We start from the raw sequence: 26,159 nt of genomic DNA, 5'->3' as shown, positions 1-26,159 counted from the left end.
AGTGTCCCAAAATATGGCAAACTCATATCAATGTGCATGAATGAGTTATGAAAAACTCATGATCGGATCATGAATGGGTTTTAAAAGTGCTTACGTTCAATGTGAGCCGCATGCGGTTAAAATTAAAAGTTTCATTCAAAAGCGACGTGGCAAAGGACCCCACCAAAATCTCAGTTTTGATTTATTTTCTGTCGGCCACGCGTTATCTTGGCTTCGATTTTTGACCATCTCCATGTCTCTCAAGGTCAGAGCTTTCAGCTTGGGCCAATTCAACTCAAAGCCTCTGATTATCGTTCTCAAAAGCTCAACTTTCATTCGCACAACGGAGCGCATTAAAAATCAAATTTCTGGGTTTTGTTTCGCGGAATCCCAAGTCACAGTAGGTTAGTCAAATTTTTCAGTTGTACATAAATTTCATTGATCAATCAGCAGCCAAACACATCTAATATGAGTCATATGACTGTGATTTTTCTTTTGTTTATACTTTCTAATTAGCTACAATTTGTTCAAGATTTACTGTTAAATTTGAGCTCAAGAGGTGTTTTTGTAATTTTTTTTTCATAATGAAATTAGGGTTGTAAATTTGTGATCATGGATAAGTTGAAACTAGCTCAGTTGGGTGAGAGGTTAAAGACGGGTGGAGCTCAAATGGGTCGAATTGTTAGTGGGAAAGTGAAGGAAATTCTACAAACCCCGACCCCCGAATCGAAGATGATCGATGAGGCCACGTTAGAGACCTTGGAGGAGCCAAATTGGGGTATGAATTTGAGGATATGTGCAATGATCAATTGTGAAGAGTTCAGCGGGTCCGAAATCGTTAGGGCCATAAAGAAGAAGATTTCGGGTAAGAGTGTGGTGAGCCAGAGGCTGAGTCTTGACTTGTTGGAGACGTGTACGATGAATTGCGAGAAGGTGTTCTCTGAGGTTGCTTCGGAGAAGGTGCTGGATGAGATGCTTAGGATGATTGATAATCCGCAAACGGATCTTGGGAATAGACAGAGGGCTATGCAATTGATTAGGGCTTGGGGAGAGTCCAAGGACCTCACGTATCTACCTGTATTCCATCAGACTTATGTGGTGAGCCCTCTTTATATCCGATATGCTGCATTTAGTTTGTATTTTACCCTTTTATGATTTCTGAACTTGCAGGTGGTCCTTCATGCATCTATTAAGGACATGTCTATCGATTAGTATTTAGTTTTCACAATGTTCTTCAAGTATTTAATCTATATAATTGTTTTCTTTTGGAAAAAAAGGGTCTTTATTAAGCTTTGTTTGGCCTTTGAGCATTGTCTAATAATCCTCTAAGGTTCAACTCTGAACTAATTTGTTTTATTTGAACACTTGTTACTAATTTAGTCCTTCTGTAAGAGGAACTTCTGATCAAACTGTTACTTTTTTAATCCTTCTGCCTTTCTTCACCCAGCACAGTGACAGTGTGTGTAGGTGGGGTGAAACCTTGACTGCATGTGTGCATGTTTTTGGTAGATGAAGCTTTGGTTATAGTTCTGGTGCTTAAGAAACACTGTTTATGGCATTTTTTTCTTCTTCTCTATCTATGTGTCTACTGAACTTGCATGAAAGTAGTTGATTATGATCCAACAAGGAATGATTTTTGTGATCAATTTAGTGGCCCATTCATATGGCCTTGTACATAGTTCCCTGCATTGGAAGGCATCCTTCATATTCCACCTTCTTGAACGGCTGAGGTTGTATATGACCCATAATCTGGGCCTTGGATGGTAAATTACTGTGAGATAAGGTTGTGCATATTTAAGTTTAAATATACTCGTTTAATTGCTTTGTTGGTCATCATACACACTAAACTATGAACTTTTTGCATTTCCTCCCCAAAGAATATAAGATACTGGAATGTAGCTCAAAATCCTTATTATCATTTTCAGTCATGTTCAAGTTAAACTACCTTTTGCCCATAATGTTTTTGACTTTGGCCTGTCTGGACAAGTGGACATGTTGACTGGGGTACTTTGGTTTTTTACTAAGTGTGGTTTTCAGGTTTTCATCAATTTAAGAGACACTGATGTCTAATCTTTTTCTTTTCTGGGTGTTATGCAGAGCTTGAGAGATAGAGGCACACATCCATTAACACAAGAAGGGACTTCGCTCTCAGTGCAGAATACCTTGGAATCATTTATTCAAGAGCCACTGCCTCCCCCTGAAAGATACCCTGTACCTGACAGAGGATTGCATGACTCAAATCATAGCGCTTTCCCCTTTAATTATCAAAACCTATCAGTTGGAGAAAAAAAAGAATATCTTGTTGTAGCTCGCAATAGCCTTGAACTGCTGTCTAGTATTTTGAATACTGAAACAGATTCAAAACCTTTGAAGGTATGTTACTGATTTCTAGTGGAAAGAATTACTACTAATTCCTAAAAGTTGTTAGTTTTTCAGAACTTTGAAGTAACTTTTTACCTAATCTCAAGAACGGTTTGTAGGAAGAAAAACACATGAAAGCTGATAGTGGAAATACTTTTTTGATTGCAGGAAGAACTGACCATGAGCATGCTGGACAAGTGCAAGGAGTCTCAGCCTGCTATTAAGAGGATTATAGAAACCACTACTGATGATGAAGCGATGCTCTTTGAAGCTCTATTTCTTCACGAAGAACTTCAACAAGTGATTTCCAAGTATGAGGAGGAGTTGGAAGCTTGTCAAAAGTCTGGAGGACAACAACTTGAAAACCCTGACACCACCAGGCATGAGGGGTTGGAAGCTGCTCAAAATCACGGAGAACTGCCCGGAAGCTCTAACACCACTGAACGTGAGGAATTAGAAGACACCCAAAAACCTTGTGGAAAACTGCCCGAAAATCCCGATGCCACCGAAGTCAGCTCACCTGGTCAACTTATCCATGGTGAAACCAAGATAGTGAGTTCTCCAAAAGAGGACCCTAAGTCCAGCAATTAAAAAGTTGGTGAATGAGGGAAATTGGTATCGGGCTGGATATATTTGGCTGTATGTATGCCTTGCCAATGCCTGAGTGTCTCACGGCTGCGTTCATGCTGATGACTTTTTATAAGCAGACTAGGTAGTTGGTTAGGAGCTCTTTTTCCCTCATTGTGGTTGAAGTAGTTTATCTTTATGTAAAAACACTAGTATCTTTATGAGCATAGATTGTGGACTTTTGGTGGGGGCATAGCTGTTTGTGGAAGCTGTCTCCACAATAGATGCCCATATGACCAGTCCATTAGAGCTCTATGTGCTTATCCATGCTTCTTCTTTGTTTCTTCTTTTTTGATGAATAGCTTGTCTACCTTTCTCTCGCCAATCTTCTAGCACATTCTGTCCAACCTTTTAATCAATCTGATGGTCCATTTGATCTTACTACCCTACCACATACCTAATGTTCCTTGATATCAGGCTCATGGGCGCATGTTCTTTACTTGGATTGGATCAATGTGTTCTCAACACCAACCATTTTTCTTTGCGTATATTTGTGTACCGAAGATGATGAGTTGATATGGACGTAGTTACTACTTACTAGTTACAAACAGTTAAGCTTCTAAAGCAAACTAGTGAATTGACCAATAAAGAACCTAAATGCAAATTGACCAATAAAAAGGACCTAAATGCAAAGAATGTTGGCATTATGCAATGCCAAAAATTAGGAGTAGGACGACGCAATACGCAAGCGTTCAGACTGTGAAGTGAAAATCGTTAAAATTTGACTTGGTGCTCTCGACTCTCGTTGTAGTAGTGTTTGACTGTTTGTACTTGACTTCTTGGAACATGGTTATTAATTCATAACAGTAGCACAACCTAATTCATTTCTGCAAACTCCCTCTCCCGCCAATTCGCTCAAAACCCCCAAACCTCCTCTCGATCCCCAATTTCCCTCCACTTTCCCGGAAAATAACTGTTTCCATTTTCCGGGAAAATCTCTTCACTTAGTATCTCTACTCTCTATTAACACTTCCCGCCCTCCGCTAATCCCAAACCCTAAATTCCACTCCAGCAGAAACCCTAGCTTCAATTGTTCATGATCAAACCCTAATCTCCACTTTTATCTGAGTAATCCCCAGGGTGCTTCAACCAGCCATGCCGTCCCTGGTCTCTCAGGGCAAAATCCTCCGCTTGGAGCTCGAGAACTTCAAGTCCTACAAGGGCCTCCAAACAATCGGCCCCTTCTACGACTTCACGGCGATCATTGGGCCCAATGGTTCCGGCAAGTCCAACCTCATGGACGCTATAAGCTTCGTGCTCGGCGTACGGACGGGCCAGCTCCGTGGGGCCCAGTTGAAGGACCTGATCTACGCCTTCGACGACAAGGAGAAAGAGCAGAAGGGCCGCAGGGCCTTTGTTCGCTTGGTTTACCAGCTGGCAAACGGGTCGGAGCTCCAGTTCACCAGGGCCATCACCAGCTCCGGCGGCAGTGAGTACCGTATCGACGGGGCACCCGCGTCGTGGGAAGAGTACAATGCCAAGCTCAGGTCCCTCGGAATTCTCGTCAAGGCCCGCAATTTCCTCGTCTTTCAGGTCAATTTCAAGGACCAAATACTACTTCTAGCTTTTACTGTTATTGATATGTAACGTGAGATTAGGACCTATAATTTGTCTGTTCAATCTAATTTAAGCTTTTCTTTTTCAATTTTTTTTAGTAGACTATTTTTTTGGGGGTATGTTTTGTTTGGAAGCTGAGAATTTGGAGGAGAATGAAGTTGGGCCTGACTTCTAACTACCAATATTCTTTCTATTTTAGGGTGATGTGGAGTCCATTGCCTCAAAAAATCCTAAGGAACTCACTGCACTTCTCGAGCAGATCTCTGGGTCTGACGAACTCAAGAGAGACTATGAAAAATACGAAGAAGAAAAAGGCACAGCTGAAGAAAAATCAGCACTTGTTTATCAGAAAAAAAGAGCAATAGTGCTGGAGAGGAAGCAAAAGAAAGAACAGAAGGAGGAAGCTGAGAAACACCTTCACTTGCAAGATCAATTGGTGCGCATCTCGTGGTTTCTTTGATGTTAGATGTATATGCATGTCTGTGCTGCTTATGTGTATATATATGCATGCATACATGGGTTACATATGTGTTCATGCATGCATGCATGTGCATGTATTTTATTAATGCCTTTCATGAAATGGGATGATTTACATAATGTAGGGTAGATATGCATGAAACATATCAACTAAATTGGAGGAAATTGTAGAATTCAGTGTAGGAACCTTCCTCATGCTCCGAGGAGATTATGCAATTCAGGAAAGAGCAGGCTGAAAGGGCCTTGATTATAACTCTCTCTCTCTCTCTCTCACACACACACACACACGCACACACAAAATAACTGCCTTTTACTCATATGTTAGTGTGCACGCAGACACACACATCCAGAGAGAACCCAATATAGGCACGACGAGGAATTCCTGGATTTCTCAAACTTTCTCCATGCAGAATTTTGGTCTTGAAGTCTGTTTCTTGTACATGTTCAATAGTTTTATGTACTTTATTTGAATATTCTGTTTCAGAATTTCTAACAGTTGTCTTATGCTAATAATATGATCATATTTATTCTTTCTTGCAGAAATCCTTGAAGAGAGAACATTTTTTATGGCAGTTGTTCAACATAGAGAAAGATATTACAAAGTTGACTGAGGAACTTGAAGCGGAAAAGAGAACCCGCCAACAAGTTATGCAGGAACTAGATGAGTTTCATCAAGAAGTTAGCAAAAAGAAGAAGGAAAATGCAAAATATCTAAAAGAGATTGCACAATGGGAAAAGAAGATTGCTGAGAGAAGTAATAAACTCGACAAAAGTGTGAGTTTCTTGGCATCAGTGTGAGATAGATAATTCACTTGAGATCTGTGTTCATTAAGATGAGTTTGGCATTTGGAGCTGAATTGGTCTTCGTTGGACCTTTAAACAACTGAGGCTTAAAAATGGTGATGACCAAATAGGTCATAGTAGTTGAACGGGGAACCTTCTCAGTTTTACATTTAACTTAATGCAGCAAAACAGTGTTAGTACAACCTAAATGTCTAGTATAAATGTGTTTGGTTATTTGACACACTGTGGCATATATTATATAGATGCAGCTAGTCGTCAGATGAGCATTTAATGCAGTTGGTGTTATGTTGCACTCATGTACTGATATTTTACGTCGGGGGAATGTGTATGGTCCTTGGATATTGGTGATATATTGCTGGTTTTGTTGCCATTTTAATCTGTTGCCTTTTAAGTATCCTCTTCATGATCAAGAGCGAAATTTTTTGTGGATCTTTTGATCTGGTTTTTCCTGTTTGCAGCAACCTGAGCTTCTGAAACTGAAAGAGGAAATGTCTCGTATAAATGCAAAAATCAAGAAAAGTGAGAAGGAGCTTGCTAGGAAAGAACAAGAAAGGAGGAGACATAAAGACCATATAAAGGAGCTGCAGAAGGACTTAAAGGATCTGACCGCAAAACTAGAGGATTTGCATGAAAAAGGTCGAGAGAGTGGTGGTGAAAAACTGAAGTTAGACGATACTGAATTAAGGGAATATTTTAGAATGTAAGTGTGTTTGTGTGTGCGTGCATGTCCTGCCTGTCCTTTTCTTTTCTTCATGGACTTGTTAAATTACCTTCAGTTTACCATAGTGCTTTGTATAGGGTTTCGTTCTAAATTGTCATTTGAATTTTGATGTTGCAGCAAGGAGGATGCTGGGATGAAAACTGCAAAGCTAAGAGATGAGAAAGAGGTTCTGGATAGGCAACAACATGCTGATCTTGAAGCTCAAAAGAATTTGGAAGAAAATCTTCAACAGTTGAAAAGTCGGGAGCATGAACTGGATTCACAGAAGGAACAAATTCTAACAAGGCAGAAAAAAATTGAAGAAAATTCTGCAAAACATAGAGATGAAGTTAAAAATCTGAATAATGAACTGCATGAGATGCAGAAGACACATCTGCATGCCAGGTTATTTAACTCACTTGTATGCTTTGGTTGAGGCTTTTTAGAAGTCAAAGGAACTCCTTGCATTAATATATTTCATTGAGGCTCTGGAAGGTGTATCTTGGTGCCACCTATTCCCTATTTTTTCATTAGATTAAATGTTTTCTAATGTGTTTTTTGTTTTATATTTTACAAGACGAAACAAAATATGCATTGAATTTTATATTTACCATTGTCATTTATTTGGGTGCATACAGACAAAAACATGAAAATCTGAAGTCAAAGATTGATGAAATAGAAAAGCAACTACGTGAATTGAAGGCTGACCGATATGAGAATGAGAGGGATGCCAGGTTGTCTCAGGCAGTTGAGACTCTCAAACGCCTGTTTGACGGTGTCCATGGTCGCATGACTGATCTCTGTAGGCCAACACAAAAGAAGTATAACCTTGCTGTTACTGTTGCAATGGGTAAATTTATGGATGCAGTTGTGGTTAAGGATGAACAAACAGGAAAGGAATGCATCAAGGTGCTATACGGTCTTATAACCTTTTCCCCCTTTCATTGTGTGTTTCTCTACATTAGATTGTTGACATCAAGTATCAGCATATTGCTTTCATACTTTTACTGGTAGTTAAATGTGAATGACCTCTAAGTGTGCATGATGCATAATGAAGCTGTCAACTAGCCTACTGTGTTAAGATCTGTTTGTATACTGAAGACTTGAGGGCACTTCATCTTGTGGGCTGAGCACAGGCCTCACATTCTATTATCATCCCTTCACTTAAACGTTTTAGTGAGATTCTTTAAACAACCACTGAAAAGAAAGAAAATGGATGATAGGAGAAGTAAAATTATATTTTTCTGTTTTCTTTATGTTCTATGTAGAATGTAACTATAGCTGTTAGTTGTATGTGTTTGAATATTAAATATCTCATGAAACTGGGTTTTTCGTTGGTTTCTTGGCCAGCGAATATTGGGTTCATGGGGTTGACTAAAATTGTGAATTATGTGAATGCAATTATGTTACTGATCCTTTTGTGTCTCTGCAGTATTTGAAAGAACAAAGGCTTCCTCCTCAGACATTTATACCTCTTGAGTCTGTTCGTGTAAAACCAGTAATGGAGAGATTGCGCACCTTAGGTGGTACTGCAAAGTTGATCTTTGATGTAATCCAATATCCTTTATGAATGCTTGCCTCTACTTTTTATATGTTTTTCATTTGTAAGAAAAGCTGTAACTTTTTTAATTTAAATTCAAATGAGATGCTATTAGTTTGTGGACTTAACAACCACACATTTGATCCTACCTTGGAGAAGGCAATTATTTATGCGGTTGGAAATACTCTTGTTTGTGACGAACTTGATGAGGCTAAGGTTCTAAGCTGGAGTGGTGAGAGGTTCAAAGGTACTTAGTTTCTATATTTGTTATTGATTACATATTCTGCGTCAATAAATCATGTTTATATTAAGCTGGAGTTATATTTCTTTGTCTTTCCCACTTAAATTAGTTGTAACTGTTGATGGAATTCTGCTCTCAAAATCCGGCACGATGACTGGTGGTACCAGTGGTGGAATGGAAGCAAGGTCAAAACAATGGGATGATAAAAAAATTGAAGGTTGGCTTTGACTGTTTTTTTTATTTAATAAACTTTTGAAATTTTTGGGTGTTGGATGTGGCTTTACTGTTTTTTCTCTTTAGGACTGAAGAAGAAGAAAGAACAGTTTGAGTCAGAGCTGGAAGATCTTGGATCAATCAGAGAGATGCAGCTAAAAGAGTCCGAAACAACTGGCAGAATTAGTGGACTTGAAAAGAAGATCCAGTATGCAGAGATTGAGAAGGTAACTTCAGTGAATATTTCATTTTGCTCTTCCATTCTATAAATCAAGGTTTCTCTGACTGGTTTCAAATTGATAGTTTATAATCCTTTGGAGCTTTAAGTATGGTGGCAATAGGTATTTACTTGTGTATTCGTACCGACTTTTCATATTTCTTGTTTAGGGGTTGATATAGAATTGTTTCATATTACATTTTGAAAATGGTTTGGGGTTTTTGCATAACATGAGTGCGCAGAATTTAGTTGATCTTTAGATATTGTTGGTATGGAGTAACTTGGTCCATACTCCCTACTCACCCAGAGGTGAAGATGAAGGCTGAAAGTTAGATCTAATGCTACATGTGTTAAGGTGTATGGTTTAACAAATAATACTATCTTAGATATAAAAATGGGGGAAAGGTATGGTTTTGTTGGTTTCAAATATTTGAGATCAGTAAGTTTTTTCTTTCTTTCTGTTTTGGGCTGTGCCTATTATTTCACTAAATATTTTACATTCTATTTCTTGATTATGCCTTGTATAATGATGCCTTGTGGTGGATTGACAAATAAGAAACTTTTTTCGCAGAAAAGCATCAAGGACAAACTTGCAAACTTAAAGCGGGAGAGGCAGAATATAAAAGAAGAGATTGATCGTATTAGTCCTGAACTTCTGAAGGTATTTTAATGATGATGACTAGGCTCTTCGTCTAGTTTATTGCAGTTTTTAATTTCACACGAGTAGTTCCAACAGTTTAAAATTAATCTTGCAGTTGAAACAAGCTGTAGATAAGCGGAGCACAGAAATCAATAAGCTGGATAAGAGGATAAATGAAATTGTTGACAGAATCTACAAAGATTTCAGTAAATCTGTTGGGGTGGCAAACATTCGTGAGTACGAAGAAAATCAACTGAAGACTTCCCAATATATGGCTGAAGAGAGGCTTAATTTGAGTAGCCAGCTGTCAAAGTTGAAATACCAGTATGCCCTCACTCCCGCACACCCTCCATTTCATTTCTCCGTTGCTGTCAATTTTACTGCTCTGTTTGTTGGTAATCTCATTTTATTTTTGACACACGTGACATGTGTGTAGTATATTGCAGGCATGCATGTAGGTATCTAATTTGAAAATGGATACAAATATATGAATATGCATTCTAAGATTGTGCTTATGTTTATCTAACACGTCTGTGAAATGTCCGACAAACTTCAACTACTGGACCAGTCGTTGAGTCGATTTTCTGCTCTTCCACTGATCAGTTATTAGGAGGGTTATGCATGAATTCATTTGGTTCAGCTTAATCTCAAACCAAACCTGTCCAAGTAGATATCATTTTCTTATGGCTTAATTGTTTGGGTTGAGTAGCCATCTTCAATAACGAAAAATGCAACATGCACAAATCAACAAAAAAAAAGTCAATATGAACCAGTTTGAATTTTATTTTACTCATTTCATATATCTTTTCAGAACCAAAACAGATTCTTAAAGTATACTCAACTTTCAAATTCAAGCAATCTTCTCAATTTTCTCAACTTTTTTGTTTTGTTTGATGCTTTCAGGTTAGAGTACGAGCAAAATCGAGACATGGAATCACGAATTAAAGAACTCCAATCTTCTATTAGTAACTTACAAAAGGACTTAGAACGGGTTCAGAAGAAAGAGGCTGAAGCCAAGTCAGCAGCAGAAAAAGCTTCTGGTGAGATCCTTCAATTGAAGGAAGAAGTTCAAGGTATGATAATGGTTTGGCATGGTAAAATATTATTTTTTGACAAATTAAATTCTGAAGATTCCATGCATTCAGCTTCTTGAGATTTAATTCTATAGTTGTTTTTCTCTGTCGTATCTTTAAGTTATTCAAACTAGTAAGCAAGCCTTTTATTCTTCCATTATCTTTTTATTATTTTTGACTTAACCTATTCCTATAGAATGGAAATCCAAGTCAGAAGGGTGCGAGAAGGAAATCCAAGAATGGAACAAGCGGAGTTCTACAGCTACAACAAGTGTATCAAAACTTAATCGACAGATAAATTCTAAGGTTGGGAATTACTTTTGCTTTTACCACTTGTGTACCTTGTTATAGGTGCATGTACAAGCCCTACACATGTTTTTCTCTTGTTACAGGAGACACAGATCGAGCAACTAAGTTCACAGAAGCAGGAAATAGTAGAGAAATGTGAACTAGAACACATAAGCCTTCCCACCATCTCAGACCCAATGGACACTGAATCCTCCACAACAGGCCCAGTTTTTGATTTTAGTCAGTTAAATAGGTCCCATTTGCAGGATAGAAGGTCTTCTGAACGGGATAAACTTGATATGGAATTTAAGCAAAAAATGGATGCCCTAATATCAGAAATTGAAAGAACAGCTCCAAATTTGAAGGCCCTGGACCAATATGAGGCTCTAAAAGAAAAGGAAAGAGCCGTAACTGAAGAGTTTGAAGTGGCCAGAAAAGAAGAGAAGGAAAAAGCTGATCTGTTTAACTCAATTAAGCAGAAGAGGTATTAATTGCTTCTATACTACTAGCAGATCCTCTAATTAATTATATTTCAGATTATTAAAGATGGTTGACACAATATTCTGTTTATGCTGTAGTGGACTTGTCCACTGCTTGTCTATATTTATTAAGATAGTAAACTTGTGTTTTCTCTTCAAAAAAAACATGATTGACATAATATTCTGTTTTGCTAAGAGATGTTTATGGTCACTTAAAACAGCATGACCAACTTATTTAGGATCCTCAGGCTTCCATATTAGATAGCCATTTTTCCATTCTACCAAAATATATTCTTTTCTTAGACTAGTGGAGAAATGTTATGTCTGTAGGAATGGGATTTTGGATGAACCATAAAGCATCAAAGTGTCATCAATATTAAGATTGAAATCCTAGAGTTTCCAACAGTTCTAAGCCTCCATTTCATTTTGGTCAATGCAGCAGTTATGAAAGCCATCATAAGGATTCTTTTTATAGGATATACAAACTAGTCACCAAGAGCAACAATCAGAATAGATGTACAGGTTAATTAGAGGCATAATGGCTTTCAGATCTAGGAAAGGATTTCAAGTTGCCTTGGTTTTCAGATCTAAGAAGACCATGTACTGGCATTTGATTTTAATGCAGCTAGGTTTATTTTGGTCAATGCAGGTATGAGTTGTTTATGGATGCCTTCAACCATATTTCTAGTAATATTGATAAGATATACAAACAACTCACCAAGAGCAACACACATCCACTTGGTGGCACGGCTTATTTAAATTTAGAAAATGAAGATGATCCATTTTTACATGGTATCAAGTACACTGCTATGCCCCCAACAAAGCGCTTTCGTGATATGGAACAATTATCTGGTGGAGAGAAAACTGTTGCGGCATTGGCGTTACTCTTTTCTATACACAGGTATGTCTTAAAAGAGTAGAATAGTTTTTACGTTTTACCTTTACACAAAGATGGTCACGCATGAAATATTCTGGGTGGAACTTGCAGCAGTTATGGAGATTACATGTTTTCAATTACTATGTAAATTTGGGTCGTGGACCATGGAATTTCTGGCACAATTCTAAATGCCATTGACCAGATATTTTAAGATTGATTTAATGAAATATGACATTAACCATTTGCTTCTTTTTCTAATATTCAACTTGAAAATTCCTTTCGGGACTGTTTCACCTGTTTGGAAGAGTAGGTTTTTTCGCCTTCCTTGCTCTCTAATTGCTAAACTCTGTTCAGCATTTGTACTTTACCCTTTACTCTTTTAATCTGTGCAAATTAGTTCCAGTAACTAATAGTTCTTCTCTTTCCTTTATGAATGGTTTCAGTTATAGGCCTTCACCATTTTTTATACTGGATGAAGTTGATGCTGCACTGGATAACTTAAACGTTGCTAAGGTTGCTGGATTCATCCGTTCGAAGTCTTGCGAAGGAGCCAGGAGTAACCAGGATGCTGATGGAGGCAGTGGTTTCCAGAGTATTGTAATATCTCTAAAAGATAGTTTCTATGACAAGGCTGAAGCTTTGGTTGGGGTTTACAGGGACTGCGAGTGGAGGTGAGCTTCACGCGATAATAGGAATATCCATAACTACTTGGGCAAATTTTCATGATTCATTTACATGGGTTTAGTAATGCGATAACTGTGCTTGTTTTATTGCAGCTGTTCAAAAACTCTTACATTTGACCTGACTAAATACCGGGAGTCGTGATACAGCTACTACAGGCTGCAGTTTGGATATGTAGATAGAGATCAGTTTGCTCGCATTCCTGAAATCACTGTATATATGATTACAAGATTTGTGGGGCTCAACAGTTAGATTCTTCTCTCTATTAGGCATGTAAAAATCAGCGTGGGTTATGTTTTATTTGGAGATAGGGTAAGACAAAGCAATCAGCTTCCGAGAATGTGCAGGATAATTTCGGGCATGTTTTATTTGGAGACAGGGCAAGACAAAGCAATCAGCTTCCCAGAATATGCAGGATAATTTCGGGCATCCTACTCGGTCTCTCCAGCATTCAGCTGTGCAGTATAAGTTGCATGAAGCTGTCTCAACCAAAGTTGGTGTTAATGTACTGCACTTTTACTTTTTATTTTTTTCTTAATTTAATTTGTTGGGTACCCCATAGTAGGTTGGGGACGTAGTTGACTCTTTGCAATATGCATCAAGAACAAATTGAAACTGAACCAATCATAAGTCATAACTTGTAACCTATTGCACCATTTGTGATTGTTTTCCTACATGTAGATGGTACTCTGCTCTTTTGTTGTTGGTAAAGTACAAGATCTCTCACCATTTCGCTGATAATTCACATAGGGATTTTTCGTCCTTGAGTGAAAATATATAGAATGTTTTAATTTATAGAATAAAAATTATAAACTTAAAACATTTTAGATAATTTTAATTTATTTTTTTTATAATTTCCTTACTTTTGTCCTCATCTCTCTCTCTCTCTCCTCTTTTTGTTCCTTTTTCTCATATTTTTCACCTCTTTTTAATTTTGAAGAAAAAACCTAAAAACAAAACCCAAAAACTTCCCTCAACTTTTTCACTTGTTATATTGTGCTGGTTAACCTAAAACCATAGGTCCATAACAGAGCCAACTTTTTTATACTTTTATATACCTTAATATAAGAGTGGGAGAAGCTCAAAACTAATTCTAGTTCTTCACAATGAAACGCCACTTATTCACCTAATCTTCCATCCCCACATAAGATTAGAGCCACTAATTCCATGCCAGCCAGATCAGATCAGTTGTTAACTGTTAAAGCACTTGTAATACTAATTTCTCTGGAAGAAAAGAATCAACAAGCCACTCTATGCCAACCTAAACCCACATCACACACACACACACAAAACCTAAATTTGGCGCCAGGCAACCAACGGTTCATCATCGTCCCACAAGCCTCTCTTCCAGCTTGAGGTTTAGAAAAACCGAATCAACAAAAACCTCGTCTTTGCTCTCTCTCTCTCTCTCCATCCATTGAATCTCAGCACCATCGATATAACTCAGCTCTCCGGAAGCTCTGGCTGCCCTAGATTATTCTGATTACCCTTGGAGGTAACAATGACGGAGAAAAATGAGAAGACCCACAACGAGAATGAGGATGATGATGAGGGAGGAGAGCACAGAGATCAAACACCCAATGAAAATGAAAAGACCCAGCAGCTGGAAGATGAAGAAAGCGACCCAGAAGATTTCGAATCCGCAGTTCAAGACCAGGAGGACGATGAAATCTCAGCTGCTGCTTCTTTGGAAATGGAGCAGAAGAAGAAGAAAGCCCTGCTGGAACTCCGTTGCAGGGTCGAAGATGCGATTCTCGGGAACTATCTTTTCGGGAAACCCAGCAAGAAACTTTCCAAAGAAGATAGCTCAAGGCAAAGTGACCAACTCAAGGAGATTACCCTCTGGGCTGTGCCTTTATTTCCCAGTAAAGGCCACCAGGGCACCGACATTGTGCTCCTCAAGTTCTTGAGGGCCAGAGATTTCAAGGTCCATGATGCGTTTGAGTTGCTCAGGAGGACGCTGAGATGGCGAAGGGAGTACAAAACCGATCACATTCTTGAAGAGGAATTGGAATTGGGGTCTAATCTTGAAAATGTGGTGTTCATTGGTAGCAAAGACAAAGAGGGTCACCCTTTGTGTTACACTGTTTATGGGCCTTTCAAGGACAAGGAGTTGTACAAGAAGACATTTGGGTCGGACCAGAAGCGCCAGGAGTACTTGAGGTGGAGGGTTCAGTTCATGGAGAAGGGCATCAAGAAGCTCAGCTTCAAGAATGGTGGGGTGGACTCCATTGTTCAGATTACAGATTTGAAGAACACACCAGGGCCTGAAATGAAGGAGCTTCGTTCTCTTAGCAACAAATCTCTGCTTTTGCTTCAGGACAATTATCCCGAGCTCATTAAAAAGATTGTAAGTAAGTAAGTAATTAATTTGTATGAGTGCATATAATGCTAATTCTTGACTAAATTTAATTTGCAGATTGTTATAAATGCACCAATTTGGTACTATGTGGTCCATGCGCTCAGGTCACGGTTACTTAGTCACACAACCAAAAAGAAGTTTGTCTTTGCCAGGCCCTCAAACGTTACAAAGACCCTTCTCAAGTGAGATTAATTAACACTAACTATATGGATTAAATTCATTCATTAGTATTTGAATTGGTAATTTCTTCTCCTCTGTCTCTCTAATGGGAACTTTTTCAAAAATTATAGGTTTATAGAACCAGAAGAACTCCCAGTTCAATATGGTGGTCTCAGAAGAGAGCAAGATGAGGACTTTACCCCAGAAGACAAAGCATCAGAGGCCATAGTCAGAGCAAACACAACTGGCTTAATTGAAATCCCAGTTGCTGAGGTACTTAAAAACAACAGTTAACTTTGATGCATGCATTTCTTGAGTTGAATGCTGTTTAATTAATAGATGGATTTTGGGGGTGTACATGTATAATTTATAGGATGGGTTGACAATGGTGTGGGACCTAACAGTGGTGGGATGGGACTTGTACTACAAGGAAGAGTTTGTTCCTGATGATGAAGGGTCTTACAAGATCCTCCTGCAAGACAAGAAGAGAATGCAGGGGCAGGGAGAGAGTGTTAGAAATTCCTTCTATATTAGTGAACCTGGGAAGATAGTGATGACCCTTGAGAATTGGACCTTCAAGAACAAAAGGGTTCTCTACAGGTCTAAAGCCAAACCTACAATCCCCATGTACATGCATCATCTTAAAGAAATAGCTAGATAGCTACTACCTCTCACTAATTATTCTCTGAAGCTTAATTATTTTGTGCTATTGATCCTTCTTCAAATTCTGAAGCTCTCCAATTAATGATGCCAGTACTGTGAGAGAGGTTTGATCCTTAATTCATTTATACAGAACATGCAGATTCTTTTATTTTAATTTGTACAATAATTCTCTAATATTCATTAAATGCTTCTGCCCTTTATTGGGCAATTAGAAATTTGGAAGTGCTTCAGAAAGTAATTTGCTACGTATAACATATTTACCCAACATTACTCTTAGAACCTTTATTCATTTATTTTTATTTTTTTTCTGATTGAACATTACTTATATACAAGTATGACCAACTGTTTATTCAAATATTATTAATGGCATAATGTTTTCAACTTTGATTAAATAGGATTTGAATGGTGAAAATAGCACCATATATTTATATATATATTATAATTAAATGTAATTAATGATCGAATCAAAATTTCTTTGGCAAAGAAACTTATACGGAGATGACTGCTGTGCTGGGCTTGGATAGATAAGGATTTTATTGGGCTTTTGGGTGCGCTTGATTTGTATTTGGTGTTGTTTAAATTATTTGGGCTTTGACACTGATTTTGTGGTGGGCTGCAGTCCCTATGCTTTCAATCTGCCTTTAACATGTCTCGCTGGGCTTTTGAAAGGAGGAATGCTAGACGTGGGGTTTGTAGTCGTAGTGAATTTCGAGTTCAAATTCTTCTTCCTATTCAGATAAAATAAAAATAAACAATTCTTCCGCCCATTTAATAATAAAAGAAAGTAAAGAATGTTAGATCAAAAAAGAAAAAAAATTGCTCAACTGCAACAATAATATTAGAGATATCAACTAATATTTCCATTTTTACCACCAATTGATGTGAACACGAAAATGAATATATAAAATGCAATCATATCGATCAATTGAGATTTATAAAATTAGAATAATATATAGTTGGTGTCTCTTGCACTATTTAAACTGCAAATATATAATAGTTGGTGTCTATCAATTGAGCTCATATAGTCATATGTCAATTGCAATTAATCTTCAACTTTGATTGATGGTACCTAAACTGAAAATAGATGCATCAATTATAGTTATATATAGGTCCTGTAAGTGTAAGGTGATTGCAGTGTGCCTCTTTCTCTTCCTCACAACCAATTAAAACAAAATACTCATTCTTTTTTTTTCATACAGAAATTTATTTGTTTGGTGTTTTTGATAAAAAGAAATTTGTTTGCTTGTTTGTTTATAATTGTGCGGCAATTTGCTGCTGGAAGTTTCAATGGACAACATCAGGAGGGAAATGGAAGAAAATAGGCTCACATGAGATGTTGGAGGAGGTGTGAATACCTTCAAATTTGGCTCACATGCTTTGTACACATAGGTGTTTTGGATGGAAATTAAATGTAACAGAAGTTACAAAATGAACTAAAGTGATACTTGTGCAATAGTTCATGCACTCAAAAATTTAAAAATAAAATTCATGAACTAAAGTGATACTCAGGGTATAATTTATGTGAACTATTACTATAATTAATTCAATATATATTTATGAAGGCATGAGCACCGGTATACATTAAATAGATTGATAATACTATTATGTTATGTCACATATAAAAAAAAAAAAAAAAAAATTCAAGTTTGGGAAGTAATCAATAATTTACTTTTCCAAAAGGACAATTTAGCATTGAATCCTTTCACTTTCCCCTATATTGGACCAGGTTCAAGCAGTGAAATACATTGCAGTTGCAGACGATAATGGCAAAAACACTGCATGCACATCTTTTGTATCTTCTCCGAAACCAAAAGCCACCTGCCCTAAAAGACAGAATGAGGTGTTCACATTTCAAGCTCCATAGCCATGCAAACAGAAAAATGGCCAAAGATTCCTTACACAATCTCATACTTGTCTCAGTGGCCAAAGCTTTTCCCTCCTATAAATACAACACCTTCTACTCGCCGCTTCACCTCAATCCAGTGAGTGAAGTAGTAGCTTTCATATCAAACAATGGCTAAGTGTTTAGCGCTCTCTCTCTCTCTTTGCTTACTTGTCCTCTTCAATGGTTGCTTAGCAGCTCGCCAGCAATCTCAGCAGCAGCAGAATGAGTGCCAGCTCAACAGGCTCCAAGCCCGCGAACCCGACAACCGCGTCGAGTCCGAAGCGGGTCGGATCGAGTCCTGGAACTACAACGAGGACGACTTCCAGTGTGCTGGAGTCGCCGCCGTTCGTGTCACCATCGAACAAAACGGCCTCCACTTGCCATCCTACACCAACGCTCCTCAACTCATCTACGTCGTCCAAGGTACTATTGTAATATTAATTAATATAAAAATAAAAACATGCAACCTCCAATTAATTAATATTCATTTTCATTTTAATTGCATGTGCAGGTAAGGGTGTTTTAGGAACTGTGTTCCCTGGGTGCCCTGAGACATTCGAAGAGCCTGAGCAATCTCAAGACCGTCGACAAAGACACCAACAACAGCAAGGCCGACGTCAGTTCGAAGAACTAGACCGCCACCAGAAGATCCGCCGCATCAGGGAGGGTGACCTCATCGCAATCCCTGCCGGAGTTGCCTACTGGTCTTACAACGAAGGCGACCAAGAGCTTGTTGCCGTTTCCCTTCTTGACACCAGCAACGACCAAAACCAGCTCGACAGTAACCCAAGAGTACGTAACAGATTAATCACTAATTAATTACTTACTTGTATAATAATTTTATATATAATATGTGCAGAGGTTCTATCTTGCCGGGAACCCACAAGACGAGTTTGAGCAACAACAGCAAGGGCGCCAAGGTTCAAGGCAGCAACACCAGCGCGAGCAGCAGAGAGACCAAGACCGTGAGCAAAGAGACCATGACCAAAGCCCGAGGGGCGAGCGTGGACAGCAGCAGAGAGACCAAGATCGCCAGCGCGAGCAAGATAGGAGACAAAGACAGCAACAAGGCAACTCAAACAACAACATCTTCTCTGGCTTCGACACCAACCTCCTCGCAGAGGCTCTCAATGTCGACAGCGAAACCGCAAAGCAGCTCCAAGGCCAGAACGACCAGAACAGGAACCAGATCGTGAGAGTGAAGGGACGCCTCGACTTCGTCCACCCACCCAGGTCACGTGACCCACAACAGGAGCAACAACAGCAGGAGAGGGAGCAGAGGGAGCGCGAGCAGAGAAGACATCAAGGAGGACGCCAGCAGGAGTCCCGGGGATCACGTGACAACGGCCTTGAGGAGACATTCTGCAACTTGAGGATCAAAGAAAACATTGGAGAAGCTTCAAGCGCTGACGTGTTCACTCCCCAAGCCGGTCGCATCAGCTTCCTCAACAGCAACAACTTGCCCATCCTAAGGTGGCTCGGCCTCAGCGCCGAGAGAGGTTTCTTCTACAACGTAAGTAATTAGCACAATGACTTAGATTTGATAATAAATGAGCTTAATTAAATAATTGATTATTATTTTGCATGCAGAATGCTATCTACAGCCCACACTGGAACCTGGTCGCACACGAAGTGTTCTACGTGATCAGAGGAAACGCGAGGGTCCAGGTGGTGAACCACCAAGGTGAAGCCATTTTGGACGACGATGTCCGCGAGGGACAGCTGTTCATTGTGCCACAGAACCACGCGGTGTTGCAAAAGGCCGGCAACCAGGGATTCGAGTACGTGGCCTTCAAGACGGAGGACAACGCCGTGATCAACACTCTGGCCGGCAGGACCTCCGTCTTGCGGGCACTTCCAGATGAAGTGATTGCCAACGCCTACCAGGTTGACCGGGAGCAGGCAAGGAGGCTCAAGTACAACAGGCAGGAGACCACTGCTTTGAGCGCATCACAGCAGAGATCAAGATCGGCTATTGCATAAGTCAATGCATGTAAAATGATCATTACGTAAAAACTGTAATGCGGCGGCACGTAGTGTTTTTTTGGTTAATGCTAGCTATGGTACCAAGTAAGCAAGGGTTGAGATCAATAATAAATAAATAAAAATGGTCTTATAAGGCTTTTTTGTAAGATGAGATCGAGTCGTGTAGCTACTGAAGGAATAATTACTACGTGTAATCTATCTTATGCTAGTAATTTAATGAAATATCCTTTCTAATTATGAATTAATTTTCTCTTCTTTAATTTTGCCTACAATGAAATTAATCTTTGATTTGGGATAAATGCTGGGAGCCATAAAGAAAAAACATATATAACTAATTGAAGAACTTACCTATCCCTTATACCACATGACATCTCATTGACTCTCTCTCTTTTCTCACTCTCTTTCTCTCATTTTATGTCTCTATCTCTCTCCCTTTAAAAGATGCTATATCATTATAACACGAGGATATATAAGATATATTGGAGCTTGGATTTCTTGCTTAATTTGCAGCTAACCTGGGCTGTGGAGACGTCCTAACTGCAGAGAATATATATAGGAGTTGCTCTATAAACTAAGAATTTGAAATTTGAAACTAAAGGTACAAATGGACTCGATCTTCTGCCGCTATCAATTTGATCTTGAATGTTGGGATTACTTGTCGATCATCCGCTCGACTCTCTTATTTTGGCATGCAGAGAGGTGTCAAACTCTGATTGCTCATGCGAATTGATTGATATATATATATATATATATATATAGAAATAAGAATTATGTCTATATAGCCTTGCCAGTTTCAGTCATTCATTCGAATTGGGATTAATCTCTACCTTAACAATCCGCCTTCTTGTAAACTTGCTATTCTTGATCATCTAGTTGGTGTTGCTAGAACTCGATCTGTTCTATTAATTAGTTTTACTTCTTCTTAATAATTAAAGATGCTAACAAATTAGAAAAATTTTAAACCCCCTAATTAATCACCTAAAAAATTTGCCTAAACCCCCACCCATCTAGAAACTCTTTCAAAATCCCCTATAACTTATAATCTTAAATTATCCTTCTGACGCGCGCTGACACATGCTAACACGTGCTGACATCAGTGTAACTGAATTTTGATGAAACTGTTTTTTTTTTTTTTTTTTGGAATTGAAGTTTTTGTTAAAAGTCAATATTTCGCTAAAAATTAAATCAAACACTGAAATTGAATTTCAAGAAATTGAATTTCAAGAATTCAGTTACACTGAAAACTGAATTTCAAGAATTCAATTACACTGAAACTGAATTTCAGAAATTCAGTTACAATGAATTGCATAATTCAGTTATGAATTCACTTATTGAAACTGAATTAAGTGATGAAACAATTACACCTTGATTAAAATGCAATTATACCTTAATTAAAAAACAATTACACCTTCACTAAAATGCAATTACACCTTAATTAAAAAAAAATTACAACTAGACAACGTCATCCGATCACCTCACGCGCGACAAGTACACGACAGTCGCCACTGCCTCGATCTGTTTCTACCTGCAAATTTGATTCATCATATTTCAGAACCATAATTTCATTCAAAATTCATTTAAAACTCATGTTTCACGAACTGAAACTGTTTAATCAATAAATGTAGGCTTAAAGTTCCCTACCCATGCAAGAAACTGAATTTTCATGCACTAAAGAATGAATAAAATAAGGTTTTAATCGCCATCACTCGTGGTGGAGCAGCCGCAGTGGTCGTGAGGTTTGATTAGGGTTTTCTTGTTTCTTCAACAATTAGACCAATCCAAATACATATAATTGAAGAGCACAACGAAGTGAAGAAGATAGGTACCTGACTCGTCGGAAATGGCTGCCGAAAAAGGCAGATCGCTGGTGGAGAAGCCGCGACCTTTGTGGCTTCGATCTGCCGTCGTGGCTGATCGGATGGAGAATCCGAGCACACCATCATGCTCAGGACGTCGAGAGGAAGAAGGCTTGGGTGGTTTGGCATTCCAACTCCGCCGAAAAAGGCAGATCGCCGACGGAGAAGCCGCGACCTTTGTAGCTTCGATCTGCCGCTGTGGCTGATCGAATGGAGAATCTGAGCACACCATTGTGCTCAGGACGTCGAGAGGAAGAAGGCTTGGGTGGTTTGGCATTCCAACTCCGCCGAAAAAGGCAGATCGCCGACGGAGAAGCCGCGACCTTTGTGGCTTCGATCTGCCGCTGTGGCTGATCGAATGGAGAATCCGAGCACACCATCGTGCTCAGGACGTTGAGAGGAAGAAGGCTTGGGTGGTTTGGCATTCCAACTCCGCCCAAAAAAGCAGATCACCAGCGAGCACCACCGATCGGAGTCGCGGCGATCTGGGTTGTTTGGTCATGATTCGGGGCGAGTAATGACAGAGGGAGGAAGAGGAGAGAGAGAGAGAGAGAGATAAAGTTGATGGTGGTGGTCTCGCTGGCAACCGTCGCCGGACAACGCCACACGCACCGAAGAAAGATGATGCAGGAATGTGAGAGAGAGAGAGAGAGAGAGAGAGAGAGAGAGAGAGAGAGAGAGAGAGAGTGAGAATGAGAGAGTATATTGGAAATTAATTTTGAATAACCTAGGGTTATAATATGAATATTAAAAAAAAGTCAAATTTAGCTGAGTGTTAGTTGACTAGGGTTTTGGAAGAGTTCACGTAGGTTATTTGGGGTTTTGAATTAATTATATTAAAGGAGAAGGTTTTGAAATAATTAAGTTCTAAATAGAGGGTTATGAATAGTTTACACTTAGAAAAAAAGTTTAATTCATAGGTTAGAAACTTAGAATGTAAAGATTTCAGGCCAAAAGTTCCATATTATTTTGACTTAATTAAAAGGATGTAATAAGAATGATGAATTAAAAAATATATTATGACCAAAAAACATCAGAAAGTATATTTCAGAGTTCTTAATAATTTTTCACCATGCGTATATTCAGGGAAACATGGTAAGGATTATTGGTAGTAAATTTAATTTTACGTTACCCATTAATTAAACGCCTTTCAGCAGATCATCGGATTCCTTCACTTTGCTCTGTATCTGGACCAGGTTCAAAGGCTGTAACGTTTACTTCAGCTGCAGCCAATAATGGTTGCCACCTGCCCTAAAAGACAGTGAGGTGTAAGCATTTCAATCTCCATAGCCATGCAAACCGAAGAATGGCTACAGATTCCTTACACACAATTTGATACGTGTCTCAATGTTTAAAGCTTTTCCCTCCTATAAATACAACACGTACCTTCTACTCGCCGCATCACATCAACTAGTGAAGTAGTAGCTTTTATATCAAACAATATGGCTAAGTGTTTAGCGCTCTCTATTTCTCTTTGCGTACTTGTCCTCTTCCATGGCTGCTTAGCAAATCGGCAGCAATCTCAGCAGCAGCAGCAGAATGAGTGCCAGCTCAACAGGCTCCAAGCCCGCGAACCCGACAACCGCATTGAGTCCGAAGCAGGTCAGATCGAGTCCTGGAACTACAACGACGACGACTTCCAGTGTGCTGGTGTCGCCGCCGTTCGAGTCACCATTGAACAAAACGGCCTCCACTTGCCTTCTTACTCTAACGCTCCTCAGCTCATTTACATTGTAAAAGGTATATTTAATAACATAAGAATTAATATTGAAAACAACCTCCAATTGAATAATCCTAATTATTTTTAATTAAATTGCACTTGCAGGTAGGGGTATTCTAGGGACTGTATTCCCTGGATGTCCTGAGACATTCGAAGAATCTCAGCAATCTGAGGACCAAGACCGTCGACAGGAACAACAACAAGAAGGCCGACAGCAATTCGAGGAACTAGACCGCCACCAGAAGATCCGCCGCATTAGGGAGGGTGACCTCATCGCAATCCCTGCCGGAGTTGCCTACTGGTCTTACAACGAAGGCGACCAAGAGCTTGTTGCCGTTTCCCTTCTTGACACCAGCAACGACCAAAACCAGCTCGACAGTAACCCAAGAGTACGTAACAGATTAATCACTAATTAATTAATTACTTACTTACTTGTATAATAATTTGTACATGTAATATGTGCAGAGGTTCTATCTTGCCGGGAACCCACAAGACGAGTTTGAGCAACAACAGCAAGGGCGCCAAGGTTCAAGGCAGCAACACAAGCGCGAGCAGCAGAGAGACCAAGACCGTGAGCAAAGAGACCATGACCAAAGCCCGAGGGGCGAGCGTGGACAGCAGCAGAGAGAACAAGATCGCCAACGCGAGCAAGATAGGAGACAAAGACAGCAACAAGGCAAGTCAAACAACAACATCTTCGCTGGCTTCGACACCAAACTCCTCGCAGAGGCTCTTAATGTCGACAGCGAAACCGCAAAGCAGATCCAGGGCCAGAACGACCAGAACAGGAACCAAATCGTGAGAGTGAAGGGACGCCTCGACTTCGTCCACCCTCCCAGGTCACGTGACCCACAACAGGAGCAACAACAGCAGGAGAGAGAGCAGAGGGAGCGCGAGCAGAGAAGACATCAAGGAGGACGCCAGCAGGAGTCCCGGGGATCACGTGACAACGGCCTTGAGGAGACATTCTGCAACTTGAGGATCAAAGAAAACATTGGAAAAGCTTCAAGCGCTGACGTGTTCACTCCCCAAGCCGGTCGCATCAACTTCGTCAACAGCAACAACTTGCCCATCCTTAGGTGGCTCGGCCTCAGCGCCGAGAGAGGTTTCTTCTACAACGTGAGTAATTAGCACAATGACTTAGATTTGATAATAAATGAGCTTAATTAAATAATTGATTATTATTTTGCATGCAGAATGCTATCTACAGCCCACACTGGAACCTGCTTGCACACGAAGTGTTCTACGTGATCAGAGGAAGTGCGAGGGTCCAGGTGGTGAACCACGAAGGTGAGGCCATCTTGGACGACGAGGTCCGCGAGGGACAGCTGTACATTGTGCCACACAACCATGCTGTGTTGCACAAAGCCGGCAACCAGGGATTCGAGTACGTGGCCTTCAAGACTGAGGACAAAGCCGTGATCAACACTCTGGCCGGCAGGACCTCCGTCTTGCGGGCACTTCCCGATGAAGTGATTGCCAACGCCTACCAGGTTGATCGGGAGCAGGCAAGGAGGCTCAAGTACAACAGGCAGGAGACCACTGCTTTGAGCGCATCACAGCAGAGTTCTTCCTCACCTCGTGACAGGTCAAGATGGGCTATCGCATAAATGAATCATGCATAATGCGGCACGTAGTCTTTTTGGTTTTGTTTTGGTTAATGCTAGTTATGGTACTAAGTAAGCAAGGGATGAGATAAATAAATAAATAAATAAAATGGTCTTATATGACTTTTTGTATGACTTTTTGTAAAAGGAGATCTAGTTGTGTAGCTACTGATAGAGGGAATAACACTACTACATGTAATCTTTATCTTATGCAAGTAATAATTTTCCCTTTTACTAACTTTATGAATTTTCACTTCTTTTTACCTTAATACAGTGAAATTCATCTTTAGTATCATACTAAACAGCAAAGAACGGGCAAAATTTAGAATTGGTCCCTTTTTTACATCAAATCTAAATTATGTACACTGATTCTTACATTAAATATAAAAGAATTTCAATAGAATTTTCTCTCAATTTATGAAAATTAATAATTGACAAAAAAAAAAAAACAAAATTACAGTTAATATAAAAAATCTAAGATGATATTGAAAGAATTGAGTAAGATTTGAGAACTAGAGCAATCATACATTTTAGATTTCTTTTTTAACATATATTTGAGCCCTAATTTCATTCAAACCCTAATTTGAGATATTACATTTTTGAGTTAAGAGAAGATTAAACAGAGAAGAGTAAGACATAAGAGAGGAAATCAAAATAGAGAGAGAGAGAATGCGTGCATAAATGAAGGTCTGAAAACGAACATTACTACATTCTAGTTTTTTAATATTAAACATTAAAATTGTTAGTATTAATGGGTGAGAGAGAAAGATAGAATGCGTGCATAAATGAAGGTCTGAAAAGGAACATTACTACATTCTAGTTTTCTAATATTAAACATTAAAATTGTTAGTATTAAGGTCTGAATAACAACGTTTTTTTTTGTTTAAAATGTGTAAAACAACGACTCATTTTCCCCTTCTCAATTTTGTAGGATTATTTTATTTTATATATAAATTTGGAGCCCTTTAAAAATGGGCCCTGGGCCGTCGCATGGGCCACAGATGTGCAATATATATAGAGCTGTTATTTGCACACCTTTTTTTCTTTTCTTTTTGCATACATTTTTCTCTTACACACCTCCTACCATCTTCTAAAAATTAAAATTTCTCTTTTACACACCCCTCCCATTACCAAAATATCCCAACCTCATTAATCTCACCAAAATTT

At 39.1% G+C, this 26,159-nt stretch overlaps 5 protein-coding genes across 5 annotated transcripts; all 5 read left to right on the top strand.

Annotated features, from left to right (window-relative positions):
- The first annotated feature begins 225 nt into the window (after positions 1-225).
- Positions 226-3,247, top strand: LOC147275907 (ENTH/VHS/GAT family protein). The gene is made up of 4 exons (XM_086255444.1): positions 226-383; positions 574-1,077; positions 2,077-2,352; positions 2,509-3,247. Exons 2-4 carry the CDS (start codon positions 592-594, stop codon positions 2,929-2,931), a joined length of 1,185 nt encoding a protein of 394 aa, XP_086111570.1. The 5' UTR covers positions 226-383; positions 574-591; the 3' UTR covers positions 2,932-3,247.
- A 450-nt stretch (positions 3,248-3,697) lies between these two features.
- TTN8 (Structural maintenance of chromosomes (SMC) family protein) lies at positions 3,698-13,413 on the top strand. The gene is made up of 18 exons (XM_086253548.1): positions 3,698-4,500; positions 4,724-4,960; positions 5,542-5,775; positions 6,264-6,505; positions 6,644-6,910; positions 7,144-7,414; positions 7,938-8,064; positions 8,185-8,292; positions 8,396-8,503; positions 8,587-8,726; positions 9,288-9,377; positions 9,472-9,680; positions 10,260-10,429; positions 10,626-10,735; positions 10,822-11,201; positions 11,846-12,097; positions 12,517-12,744; positions 12,850-13,413. Exons 1-18 carry the CDS (start codon positions 4,063-4,065, stop codon positions 12,896-12,898), a joined length of 3,660 nt encoding a protein of 1,219 aa, XP_086109674.1. The 5' UTR covers positions 3,698-4,062; the 3' UTR covers positions 12,899-13,413.
- Positions 13,414-14,053: 640 nt separating this feature from the next.
- LOC147275905 (patellin-6-like) lies at positions 14,054-16,175 on the top strand. The gene is made up of 4 exons (XM_086254961.1): positions 14,054-15,104; positions 15,174-15,298; positions 15,407-15,548; positions 15,649-16,175. The coding sequence occupies exons 1-4, from the start codon at positions 14,256-14,258 to the stop codon at positions 15,934-15,936; spliced, it is 1,404 nt and encodes a 467-aa protein (XP_086111087.1). The 5' UTR covers positions 14,054-14,255; the 3' UTR covers positions 15,937-16,175.
- Positions 16,176-17,951: 1,776 nt separating this feature from the next.
- Positions 17,952-19,806, top strand: LOC147275904 (prunin 1 Pru du 6.0101-like). Its single transcript, XM_086253903.1, has 4 exons — positions 17,952-18,246; positions 18,335-18,615; positions 18,683-19,336; positions 19,414-19,806. Exons 1-4 carry the CDS (start codon positions 17,952-17,954, stop codon positions 19,804-19,806), a joined length of 1,623 nt encoding a protein of 540 aa, XP_086110029.1.
- Positions 19,807-23,107: 3,301 nt separating this feature from the next.
- LOC147275903 (prunin 1 Pru du 6-like) lies at positions 23,108-24,995 on the top strand. The gene is made up of 4 exons (XM_086254031.1): positions 23,108-23,405; positions 23,491-23,774; positions 23,851-24,504; positions 24,582-24,995. Exons 1-4 carry the CDS (start codon positions 23,108-23,110, stop codon positions 24,993-24,995), a joined length of 1,650 nt encoding a protein of 549 aa, XP_086110157.1.
- Positions 24,996-26,159: the final 1,164 nt, after the last annotated feature.

Source organism: Dryas octopetala, chromosome 8 (assembly GCF_963921425.1).
Source record: "Dryas octopetala chromosome 8, drDryOcto1.1, whole genome shotgun sequence".
Classification (NCBI taxonomy): domain Eukaryota; kingdom Viridiplantae; phylum Streptophyta; class Magnoliopsida; order Rosales; family Rosaceae; genus Dryas; species Dryas octopetala.
This window is presented reverse-complemented; position numbering and strand designations above follow the sequence as displayed.